Source organism: Sinocyclocheilus rhinocerous, unplaced genomic scaffold (genome assembly GCF_001515625.1).
Source record: "Sinocyclocheilus rhinocerous isolate Xijiao unplaced genomic scaffold, SAMN03320098_v1.1 scaffold632, whole genome shotgun sequence".
NCBI lineage: Eukaryota > Metazoa > Chordata > Actinopteri > Cypriniformes > Cyprinidae > Sinocyclocheilus > Sinocyclocheilus rhinocerous.
The window spans coordinates 32488-44795 of NW_015639247.1; the positions used below are offsets into that span (position 1 = coordinate 32488).

General features: G+C 40.8%; 2 protein-coding genes across 2 annotated transcripts in view; both read left to right on the top strand.

Annotated features, from left to right (window-relative positions):
- Positions 1 to 2178: 2178 nt before the first annotated feature.
- On the top strand, positions 2179 to 10069 carry LOC107751085 (polycomb protein eed-like). Its single transcript, XM_016566686.1, has 11 exons — positions 2179 to 2423; positions 2509 to 2536; positions 7184 to 7283; positions 7406 to 7531; positions 7718 to 7799; positions 7873 to 7964; positions 8907 to 9040; positions 9119 to 9224; positions 9418 to 9576; positions 9678 to 9751; positions 9826 to 10069. The coding sequence occupies exons 1-11, from the start codon at positions 2315 to 2317 to the stop codon at positions 9950 to 9952; spliced, it is 1137 nt and encodes a 378-aa protein (XP_016422172.1). The 5' UTR covers positions 2179 to 2314; the 3' UTR covers positions 9953 to 10069.
- Positions 10070 to 11042: 973 nt separating this feature from the next.
- The window catches only part of hikeshi (heat shock protein nuclear import factor hikeshi), a 3249-nt gene continuing 1983 nt past the window's right edge, over positions 11043 to 12308 (top strand). Inside the window, exons 1-2 of the mRNA XM_016566618.1 lie at positions 11043 to 11202; positions 11752 to 11989. Of these exons, the coding sequence (XP_016422104.1) occupies positions 11173 to 11202; positions 11752 to 11989 (268 nt within the window). The 5' untranslated portion in view covers positions 11043 to 11172. The remainder of the gene's footprint in view (positions 11203 to 11751; positions 11990 to 12308) is intronic.

Genomic DNA, 12308 nt, shown 5'->3' on the forward strand with positions numbered 1-12308 from the left:
CAGGTGTGAAAAGTATGTTTTATCAGAGGACAGCACGATTACTGTCACAATAAAAGAGAAACTAAACTCACAGACGGGAGATTTGCTCATATTCTGAGTCTGGTGAAACTAGAGGAGTTTTGGGAACCAGCAAAGGCCTTTATATCATCAGCTATAACCTCGACTTCTGAACTTCCCTGGATTTTTCCTGCGTCACAATCCAGAATCCTTGTGTTTTTCTGGTCTATAAAAATAATCAAAATAGAAACATGAAACCACAATATTCTCATAGTTTCATTAACCCGAGCCAGATTCTCATTCAGTGTTAGTGTTTACTTGCACATGCCTTCATTTCATAAGTAACCTCTTGTATGATTAAAACAAAACGCTAAAGGCAGGACAAAGATTATTCAAGTCAAGATCATCCGCTCTTAAAAGTTCAGTTTGTGTAAATGTGAAGACGTTCATTCTCTGTAACAGCAGTTTGCTTGGTCTGTGTTTCTTAAAGAATAATCAGTAATAATAATCAAGCCCAGATTCAATCTCTGAACGTCTGATTGCTCATTCACTTTTCTGAATATTCACATTGAGCAATGGCCAAAAACTGTTAATAAGAGTTAATAATGAATACAAATCAATCTCAGGACACGATCAAACCCAACCTTGTGAAGCTTTATTCATGCGCTTCATGTTTAATGTGTGCAGTGAAAACAATCTGTGATGCTACTGTATCTTAGAGCAGAGTTTTTAAAATTAATAACTTCCACAATATTGTTATTTTTGTTGTACATCAAATATAAACACATGCCAGATTATAATTTCTTGGTCAGGTTTGTGTTTCTTCTTCGGTGGATTTTCTGAAAGAGGCTCCACTTCTCCTCGAGTTTAGGTGAAGTGTAAACCGGTGCGTCTGCATGCTTGAGCTCAACCGTCTCTAAAGATCCTTCAACAATAGCCTTTGTGAGGTTTACAAGCTGGAGGCAGTTTGTGACATGACTTCACTTTATAGCTTTAGCTGGAGATTCAAGAACAACATGCTGAACTGACGAGCTAATCATCAACATTGTTAACAGAGCAGGACGATAAAAACAAACAGAAAGCTTTCTCTAATGCCTTTCTGATCACACTGACATTAAAACTTCATTTTTGTTGTTGGGTTCTTGTCACGGCTGATCTGGTTACAGAGAGTCTCATGGGAACTCCCACTTCCTGTTGCAGGTGCCTCACTTCCTGTCCCAGTCAGATCCCCGCACTGATGTTTATATAGCGTATTCCACTCGAACAGTCATGACACACTCAAAAACCAAACATCTGATCGTGTCACGAAGACATTTCGTCATTCTGTTGATGGTTTATTGTTTCGGTCAACTTCAGTACTACTGTCCAGAAAACACGCTGACCTTTGACCCGGCGGCGTGTGGTTACACAACAGCGCAACAGAAGCGTTGTTACTCCAGCTCATCTAATGTTAGGAGTCATTCGAGCATATCGCTGTTCACAACAACTTCCAGCTCTACAGAAATACATTCTGTAAATATGTAGAATTAACCAAACTGTAGGAGCATCAGAGAAAGACTGCAGAAGATGATCAGCTCGCTCTGGGTCGACAGCGGGAATATAAATGTGTTTAATACAGTGTTACAGTTAATCTGCATAAAGACACTCCTGGGTGGGAAATATATAACTTAGTGATTCATGATGAATGAAATGGGTTTGTCAAGAGCTTCAGGATTAACACTAGTTACAAACAGAGCCAATAAAGACTGTGTCAGACTGTCAGTGTTTATGATATATATATCTGACTAATAACGGGTCAGTTACTCTAGTGTTTGTCTTTCATTATAATGAACAAACACAGATACTGATGGAAGTCAAAGCTCTAGTTTCCACATTTGAGACTGTTCATCTAATCTAGAACATGAGTTAACCTTCATTAAATATTAATAATCTATAAATTATATCTGAGAGTCTCTGCTAAAGATAAACCTGTTATTCTATAAGCCTTCAGTGCGATTTGATTGAAATGCAGTTAAATAAAGTGAGATGTTGACTTGCTCTCCGTCTTCAAAAAAACTAAAAACGTAAAGGCCTTATAAAGTATTAGCAGACCTATTAAAACGCTTCTACTAAACTTTGCTCTCAAGCTGTTGCACTTTTCGCTGTTCTCTCGATAACTTTATCGTCTCTGCTCGAGTTCCGGTTTGTAATCACTGCAGCACGAGTGTCTCCCTCTGCTGTCGCGCAGTGTTACCGCAGCTGTCGCGCTGTTTTGCAGCAGTGTGGCATAAGCGCGCACGCTCTGCTTTCCGGCAGTGTGGCATTGCTGCTGGAGAAGATGTCTGAATCTCATGCTGAGGCGGGAAACGAGATGCCGAATAACAAAAAGCAGAAATTAAGCAGTGATGAAAACAGCAACCCCGATCTGTCAGGAGACGACAATGTAGGTTAATTATGCTCTGAATGTGTGTGTTTGTGCAGCTGCTCGTCAGTGAAGTTTCTCTTTGTCTCTTATCGCGTGTTTCTCTTCAGCGCTAAACTCTCCTCAGGGTCAGTCATCGTGATTTAATGCACATTTAATATGCTCTGTGTTATGTTATTACACACACATGTGACTGTGTGTTTGTCAAGAATAACGTCAGTCTCATCTGACGGCTTCAGTTAGTGTGGTTTCAGGTATTTATATTATATAGATGATGATGATGATGATGGTGATGAAGAACACCGACACTAATGATATGAAGCACGATCGGTTTCTGCGAAGAGGATTTTTGTGAATGCATTAGTTTCCCTTAATTAATGCATTAGTTTCTCATAACGCAGACCCAGAGCGTCTTGGCCAGGAGCAAGATAAAAAAACACATCTGCACCCAAATCTCCCTTTATTTAGAAAAGTTAAAAGTGGTAACGTGTCTGTCACACAGTGTCTGACGAAGGCTTTTGACCCGAAACGGTGCTTTTTAGAAAAGTTAAAAGTTGCCACCTTTAACTTTATAAATAAAGGGAGAATAACAGTGTGTAGATCTTTTTTGTATCATTTGATGCATTAGTTTCTGCCTCCATCATGTGATCAGTGTCTGTATTAAGTGTTTCTGTTCAAGTTAACTCAGTTGCGTGTTGATTATGTGATTAATCAGATGTTTCCATGTTGATTCCGTGATTAATCTAGGGCTGCCACTAACAACTATTTTTATTTCGATTAATCTAAACGATTAATGTCCCACAAAAAAATCAACAATTTTACTTAAGAATATTTTATTAAACTATATTTTATTAAACCAAATGAAATCCAAATATCTATGAAATCCTTTTTTTAAAGCAAAAGTAAAGTGCAACACAGAGTGCATCTCAGAGTCCAAACCACTGAAATAAAAAAAAGTGACGTGACGTGTGGCCAAGTATGGTGACCCATACTAGGAATTAGTGCTCTGCATTTACCCATCCAAAGTGCACACACACAGCAGTGAACACACACACGAGAGCGCTGTACATTCACTCCCCCCACCTACAATCCCTGCCGGTACGAGACTCGAACCCACAACCTTTGGGTTACGAGTCCGACTCTCTAACCATTAGGCCACGACTTCGGGGGTTTAGAGTTCAGTATTATAGTGTAGGAATGACAACATCTCCATGTGTTCTAGCCTACTGCAAAAAACACTTTTTAAAGGAGTATTTACCAGAAATGTTATTTACCAAAAGTTATAGGGTAGTTATTAAGGAATTTGTTTTGAATTTGTTCCCTCTAGAAGATACTGAATATTTTCAGGTGAAATCATGATTTAAACAGGTACAACACTTATTCACACGCAATCGCTCTCTCAATAATGCATTCAAACAAATGTAATCTTATACAGTGCTACTTCATCTGCATCCGATTTCGAATGAGCAGAAATCTGTAAGAAATGCAGCGATCCGTAGGTAACATAACTGACGAAAATGTACTGTTATTTTCATCACAAACAAAAGTTGCACTGCAAAAAGCATCAATAGCCTACCTTTTAATGCTGACAACCATGTTATTAGCTTGTCATGTGGTAGGAAAAAAGTTTGCACACTAGTGTTCCAATAATCCACTTTGAAACGCTCCTGTCATTTTATTTATATTATTATTTTTTTTAATATACGTTATGAACAGAACTGTGATATTTCAAGCATACTGAAATACTTTAGCCGCGGAGCGGTGTTTCTGATATCAGTGAGCGAGGAGTGGAGCGGAGTGATTATTAAATGCGCGGAGGGGAAATTGTTGCCGCTCCACTCCGATCACATCTCACACGCTCACACACTCACTCACTCACTCTCACACACTCACACACTCACGCTCACACACTCACTCACTCTCACACACACTCACTCACTCACTCTCACACGCTCACACACTCACTCACTCACTCTCACACGCTCACACACTCACTCACTCACTCTCACACGCTCACACACTCACTCACTCACTCTCACACGCTCACACACTCACTCACTCACTCTCACACGCTCACACACTCACTCACTCACTCTCACACGCTCACACACTCACTCACTCACTCTCACACGCTCACACACTCACTCACTCACTCTCACACGCTCACACACTCACTCACTCACTCTCACACGCTCACACACTCACTCACTCACTCTCACACGCTCACACACTCACTCACTCACTCTCACACGCTCACACACTCACTCACTCACTCTCACACGCTCACACACTCACTCACTCACTCTCACACGCTCACACACTCACTCACTCACTCTCACACGCTCACACACTCACTCACTCACTCTCACACGCTCACACACTCACTCACTCACTCTCACACGCTCACACACTCACTCACTCACTCTCACACGCTCACACACTCACTCACTCACTCTCACACGCTCACACACTCACTCACTCACTCTCACACGCTCACACACTCACTCACTCACTCTCACACGCTCACACACTCACTCACTCACTCTCACACGCTCACACACTCACTCACTCACTCTCACACGCTCACACACTCACTCACTCACTCTCACACGCTCACACACTCACTCACTCACTCTCACACGCTCACACACTCACTCACTCACTCTCACACGCTCACACACTCACTCACTCACTCTCACACGCTCACACACTCACTCACTCACTCTCACACGCTCACACACTCACTCACTCACTCTCACACGCTCACACACTCACTCACTCACTCTCACACGCTCACACACTCACTCACTCACTCTCACACGCTCACACACTCACTCACTCACTCTCACACACTCACGCTCACACACACACTCACACTCACTCACTCTCACGCGCTCACACACACTCACACACTCACGCTCACACACACACTCACTCTCTCACTCACTCACTCTCACACACACTCACTCTTACACGCTCTCACACACTCTCACACGCTCACACACACTCACTCACTCTCACACACACTCACTCTCACACGCTCACACACACACTCGCTCACACACACTCACTCACTCACTCACTCTCACACACACTCACTCTCACTCACTCTCACACACACTCACTCTCACACGCTCACACACATTCACTCACTCTCACACACACTCATTCTCACACACTCACACACACACTCACTCTCACACACACTCATTCACTCTCACACACACTCACTCACTCTCACACACACTCACGCTCAAGTCAAGTCAAGTTTATTTGTACAGCGCTTTTCACGATACAAATCATTGCAAAGCAACTTTACAGCAAATTAAGTTTCTACAATATTTAGTGGTAGCTTATCAGTGGTGACTGTCAATTAATGTACATATGGCAGAAATGTACGGAAAAATCAATTTAAGACGTAATAAAAAAGACGATGAACACTATTAACAGCAATTATAAAATAATTAAATGTGCAAAATAGCAAAATGTGGTAGTTCTGTATCTTGTTTCAGGGTTGGCATCATCTGAAGTCCTCTGAGGGGTTGGCATCATCTCTTCTCAGGTGTTCTAGATCCAGACTGAAGCTTGTGTAAATCCCCGTGGCAAAAACAGAGAAACAAATAGAGACATAATTAGCGTAGCTGCTGTTCCAACCAAGCAAAATTGATTTGTTTAACCCAAACTAAAGAATAATAATAATGTGCAACAGTGAGTGAGACAAAAATAATATACTCTGGTATCAAAACTCCATCTTTATCTAAATATAAAATGATAAGATATCATTTTATAAAACTATAAAATTTAAAATAAAAAGCAGCATTTTGAAGACTATTTATGTTCTATTTAATGTGGTAATAGCAAATCATTTTTATGGTATTTTGTGAATAAACAATGGCAAAACAAAAAACATCTGCCGTTATATTAAATAATGGAATGCTAATTTGAAAACAATGAATTGAATAAATTATATATCTTCCATTCTGTGCCATAGCCAATCAAGGATTACTTGAAAGGATTGTTCACCAAAAAATTACTGTCATCTACTCACCACATACTTTTTTCATACACTATCATATACCTTCAGAAGACGTGAAATATACTCTTTTTGGAGCTTGACAAGACCATGGTAAACATAAACTGTCATTGTATGGAAAAGCAGTCTGGACGTTCTGCTAAACATTCTTTTGTGTTTACCTGAAGGAAAAAAAATCATACTTGGTTTGACTGACATGGAGAGAGGAAGACAGAACTATTGTGAACTATTGTGTAAATAATTTCTTTAAATAATAAAGTCATTTTCTTTTCTTGGTTGCACAGTTAAGTAGAAATTAAAAGTTTATTTCAACACCATGGTCATTTTAAATATCGTCATATGCCATAAACAAATTACCTACAGTAAGACATTGCAAAAATACAAAAATAATGTAATTTACTCAGTGAAATTTAAATGCTTGGCTAAAGCTGTAATCTCAAAAGAGAATTCTATGTAAATAATCCTAAAGCATGCACAATCTCATGTACAAATAATATAAATATTTACATACATTCAACATGAATGCAATCTTACTCTTGGTTAAAATTAAAGCGCAATGAACTGGTGTTATGTTGTTTTGAAAAACGTCCCCAATCCAGACATTTTTAGACTGGAAAAATCTTTGTTTTGAACATTGTTTATAGATTTACAGGAATATAATTTTAGTATACCATACCTTGCCCAAAGGGGCTTTAACAAAACTAATTCACACACACTCACTCACTCACTCTCACACACTCGTGTCTCTGCAGATTCCCTCATGTTGGGTGTGTCTTGTTCCTGCAGGTCACTCTATATGAGTGTCACTCTCAAGGAGAGATCCGTCTGCTGCAGTCGTATGTAGATGCTGACGTATCCTTTCAGACACAGAATAAAATCATCAGACAGCTGTGTTTTATCTTGAAGTATCTGAGGTTTTTCTGCAGATTTGGGCCGGTGTATTTTGTTATTCCCTTGATTCTTGCGCTGTCTAGGCAGATGAAAACTTCTACACTTGCGCTTGGACCTTTGACTCGAGCACCAGTCACCCGCTGCTGGCCGTGGCCGGATCTCGCGGCATCATCCGCGTCATCAACCACATCACCATGCAGTGCGTCAAAGTGAGTCCAGACGCTCGGCCCAACTGACCTGCATTAGTGCGTCTGCTGCTCCTCTAACTGTGTTTACACTCATGTCTTTGTGTGTTTACACTCATGTCTTTGTGTGTCTACATTTATGTCTTTGTGTGTTTACGCTGATTTTTTTGTGTGTTTCCTCTGATTTCTTCGTGTGTCTACACTCTGCAGCATTATGTCGGCCATGGAAATGCGATCAACGAGCTCAAATTTCACCCGAGGGACCCGAACCTTTTGCTGTCGGTCAGTAAAGGTAAAGAGCGCAGATGTTGCGGCGCGCTGTGCGTTCGGAGCAGGTTGTTGATGGTTTGCCGTGTGTTTGTCAGATCACGCGCTGCGGCTCTGGAACGTTCAGACAGACACTCTGGTGGCCATCTTCGGAGGCGTCGAGGGCCATCGCGACGAGGTCTTGAGCGCGGTGAGTGTATCGTGGCTGGTGTTGATCAGATTTGCTTCTGTCAGTCTGCAGTATGATCGTAATCACTGCAGCGTTTCTGTATATATGTATTATATTTTCGCCTGGCTCCGCTGTTGTACTATTCTTTGAAAGGACTCGGAGTAATTGCCCTCTAAAAACTATCAGGAAACAGCAGTGAGAAGAAGTAGCAAACTTTGCGTCTCGCGTAGAGTTGATGAATGAAAGAATGAATTTCTTTATGTATAAACTTATTAGGTTGTGTTCATTTGGAGGACACCCGTGAAAATGTCTGTTTTAGTACACCTCACCATACCTGCACTACAAAAGAACCAAAGTATCATGTAAAGCTTGAGTTTATTTGTGCTGTTAGAACAAAATACTGTACATGAGTATAATATGTATGAAAGTAATAAAACTAAACTGAACAACAATAAAATATTTTTTTTCCTCATTAATCATTTCATTAATCAGGGACCTTTAATTTCACTATAAAATCTCATTTCTATTGTAGGCTCATTTTGTAAATGTAATCTATAGACAAGCGCAAACTGTGTGCTTAATGCAAATGTTATTGGACACATTTAAGAGATCAGGTGATTATGTTCGTCCATCTATGCAAATATATCTCTGTATCGAGACAAAAGAATGAGGTTAATCGCTGTCTGTCACCGTCGTGATCGAGTATATTTGCGAAGACTGGTGAAGGTAGGCTACACCACCCAAAAACATATAATACTTGTGCTTTTATTTCTCATCAAACAGTTTATAGGCCTACAGAACAACATTAAGCAAATATTGTCAAATCCTATCTAAAGAAATCCTGTTTAAATACAATAAAAATAAAACACACTTCACTTAAAAAGCCTTGAACTTCGTGAGTACAGAAACAGTGCATCGTGACGTTAGTCATTGTGTCACTAAATGCTTCTGTTGTGTTTGCAGGATTTTGACCTGCTTGGTGAGAAGATCATGTCCTGTGGGATGGATCACTCCTTGAAGCTGTGGAGGATCGACTCTGAGCGGATGCAGAAAGCCATCCGCGGTTCGTACGAGTATAACCCCAGCAAAACCAACCGGTGAGTCTCGTCTCTCCTCCAGCGCTCGTCCTCTGCTTCAGCAGTGCATTCAGCCCTCTTCCCTACCTGCGTTCTCAGGCCTTTCGTGTCTCAGAAGATTCACTTCCCAGACTTTTCCACACGAGACATTCACAGGAACTACGTGGACTGCGTCCGCTGGCTCGGAGATTTGATTCTTTCAAAGGTACTTTCTGCAGCACGAGAAGCCGGTGACATGCATTTTAATATGTGACCCTGGAGCACAAAACCAGTCAAAAGGGTCAATTGAGCAGTTTATGCATGATCTGGAAGCTGAATAAATAAGCTTTCCATTGATGTATGGTTTGTTAGGATATTATTAGTTCCTCGGTAATCATTTGCTGTGTGTTGTTTTGTAGTCATGTGAAAATGCCATTGTGTGTTGGAAACCTGGGAAGATGGAAGACGACATCGACCGCATCAAACCCAACGAGTCTAACGTGACGATTCTGGGCCGCTTCGATTACAGTCAGTGTGACATTTGGTACATGCGCTTCTCCATGGACTTCTGGCAGAAGGTTTGAGGTTCTTGACAGACTTGTGAACTGAAAGTGACTGACAGTAGGGTTAGTGAGAACGTCTGACGATGAATGAAGAGTGTGTATCTTCACCTCCGCAGATGCTAGCTCTTGGAAATCAGGTCGGGAAGCTGTACGTTTGGGACCTGGAAGTGGAGGATCCTCATAAAGCAAAGTAAGATTCCTGGTTTGAGCTGTCCACAGCACTGTATTAGTGCTGTACTTGAGCTCTGCTTGTGTTGTGCTCAGGTGTACGACGCTCACGCTCCCCAGATGCACGTCTGCGATCAGACAGACCAGCTTCAGTCGGGACAGCAGTATTCTGATCGCTGTGTGTGACGACGCCTCGATCTGGCGCTGGGACCGGCTGCGCTGAGTCTCCTGACGCTCACTGCTCGAATCATCGATCGCCGAGTTCTGCTGTCTTTGCTTTTCACTTTTGCTTTTTTCTTTGCCTTTCTCTTGTCTGACTTCAATAAAATCTATTTTTATAACCCTATATTCCTTGCTCAGTTTTTCTAGCCCATTTAAATTGTTGTGAAATTTTTATTTACTTTAACCAGGAAGGTCCTGCTGAGATACAAGAGGGAGTCCTGGTGAAGATTCAGAGAAACACACATCACCACACAACGAACAAACACAAAACACAATTGTCTAAAAACAATACAAATCCTAGTCAGTTATTAAAACCTGTACACTCTTCTATATAAACAGACTTTAAACTATTTTTAAACAGCGAGAGATGGGACAGATTCCAGATGAGGCTCGTTCCGTACACGGAGCATAATTATAATAAACAGATGGACCTAACTGAAAAATCGGCATCTTAAGTAAGAGTTGATCTGGTATTAAATATTTGTGCAGTATGACAAACTAGATATATACTGTGGTAATTTACCCACCAAAGCTTTTAAAATAAAAATTAACATTTGTTTTTTCTCAAGCAAATTGTTCATTTAACCCAACACTTTTTATACACTAATAGTGATCAACAGTGAACAAGTATTCACTAATTCACCTGATTTCTTGAATTAAACCGGGAACATTTCTCAGACAAAAACTATTAGCCATTAGCTTTACTACTAATCAAAACTTTTTTATCTAATGTGCATTGACCTACAGGTAAATGCACATTAGATCATTTTAAATTGAGATTTGAGTAATTTTGATTACTGCATGACTAATGCAAAAAAGACATGACTGATAACATGAAGCTGATATATTTAGAGGTAGTTAAATTGGGCTCTTCTGCCGTTTTTCCTCCTATTCCTGTGCTTTTGAATGTACTAGTGTGATGATATTTGTAGTATTTGTGTTAAAGCTGTTCTAGATGATTTATGTTAAACATTGTGCATATAAAATATTGCGTTATAATATATTTACGAAATCACACTTCGTTCGTTCTGGTGTTTTTGGACGCACGCGCCGCGCCGGATCGACCAATCAGCGAAGCGCGCTGTGTTTTGTTTCCGGGTCAGAGGTCGCGTCTATCAGCTGCTTATGGAAGTTTCTAGCAGTATCCTGTGAGGAGATGGTTCTGTTGCTATCTGCGGTCGAGTGTGTTTCCTCGAATGTGTTCCTGCAGTAATCGTGGTGATGTTCGGATGTTTAGTCGCCGGCAGACTGGTGAGTGGATTCATATTCAGTAGCATTAACTTAACTAACCCACCTTAACTAGCCTGATCACTAGCTGTTAGCCAAGGGCTAATGAGCCATTTTCTGATTCAAATTAGACCGATCTACGTCTTATTTAACCGGCTTCACATAGTTATGGCCAGTCTTGAAGAAATTAGACGACTAACCTGTAAGACTAGTCTAAGTCTTTTATGCAACGAGATACGAGAACACCAATAACCTGATTAGCCCAGTGCGATTCTTCCATTCAGTCTGTTTACTGATGATTCGAGGTGTAAGAGTGAACTGAGATCAGACTCGCAGTCTCTCGGTGTTTGTCTCTGATCTGTTTATCTGTGTTCATCATTGTTTATCTGTATTTATCAGTTTATTTGGGTTTATCTGTGTTTATCAGTTTATTTATGTTTATCAGTTTATTTGTGTTTATCAGTGTTCATCTGTGTTTATCTGTATTTATCCGTTTATTTGGGTTTATCTGTGTTTATCAGTTTTGTATTTATCAGTTTATTTGGGTTTATCTGTGTTTATCTGCTCTCTCAGGTCCAGACGGACGCGCAGCAGGTCGCCTCTGATAAGTTCGTCTTTAATCTGCTGGACTATGAGAAGGTCAATCATGTGGTGGTGTTCATGCTGGGCACGGTGCCCTTCCCAGTGGGCATGGGTGGTGCTGTCTACTTCTCTTTCCCAGACCCTGCTGTCGGACAGGTGTGGCAGCTTTTAGGCTTCATTACCAATGAGAAACCCAGTGCCATATTCAGAATCTCTGGTCTGGAAGCTGGTAAGCAAGTCGAGTGAAATCAGTTCTATAAAGGCTGGAAAACACTACATGACTTTTACAATCACAACATATACAACCCTCTACATTGCGAGTAAATCACTCGCATATGCGACTAAATCTTCACTCTGGGCGACTAAATGATGTCTAATATTTACTCGCCAGTGTGTGAGTTGGAGGCTGAGTATATGATTAGCACAGATATATTTTCACTCACAGAACACTCTGACTGAGCGCTTCAGAGTTTCACTCTCCGCCAAGCGATCTGTGCTGTTTTTCAGTTCATCTGAATGGATGTGCAACGCACCTGTATTTAACGTAC

What these genes read in the sequence shown, in the direction of transcription:
- LOC107751085 (XM_016566686.1), top strand. Translation starts at nt 2,315, where the DNA reads ATGTCTGAATCTCATGCTGAGGCGGGAAACGAGATGCCGAATAACAAA. An exon ending in TTTGCTGTCGGTCAGTAAAG is followed by an intron (nt 7,800 to 7,872) that starts GTAAAGAGCGCA and finishes TGTGTTTGTCAG; the next exon opens with ATCACGCGCTGCGGCTCTGG. An exon ending in GAGGATCCTCATAAAGCAAA is followed by an intron (nt 9,752 to 9,825) that starts GTAAGATTCCTG and finishes TGTTGTGCTCAG; the next exon opens with GTGTACGACGCTCACGCTCC.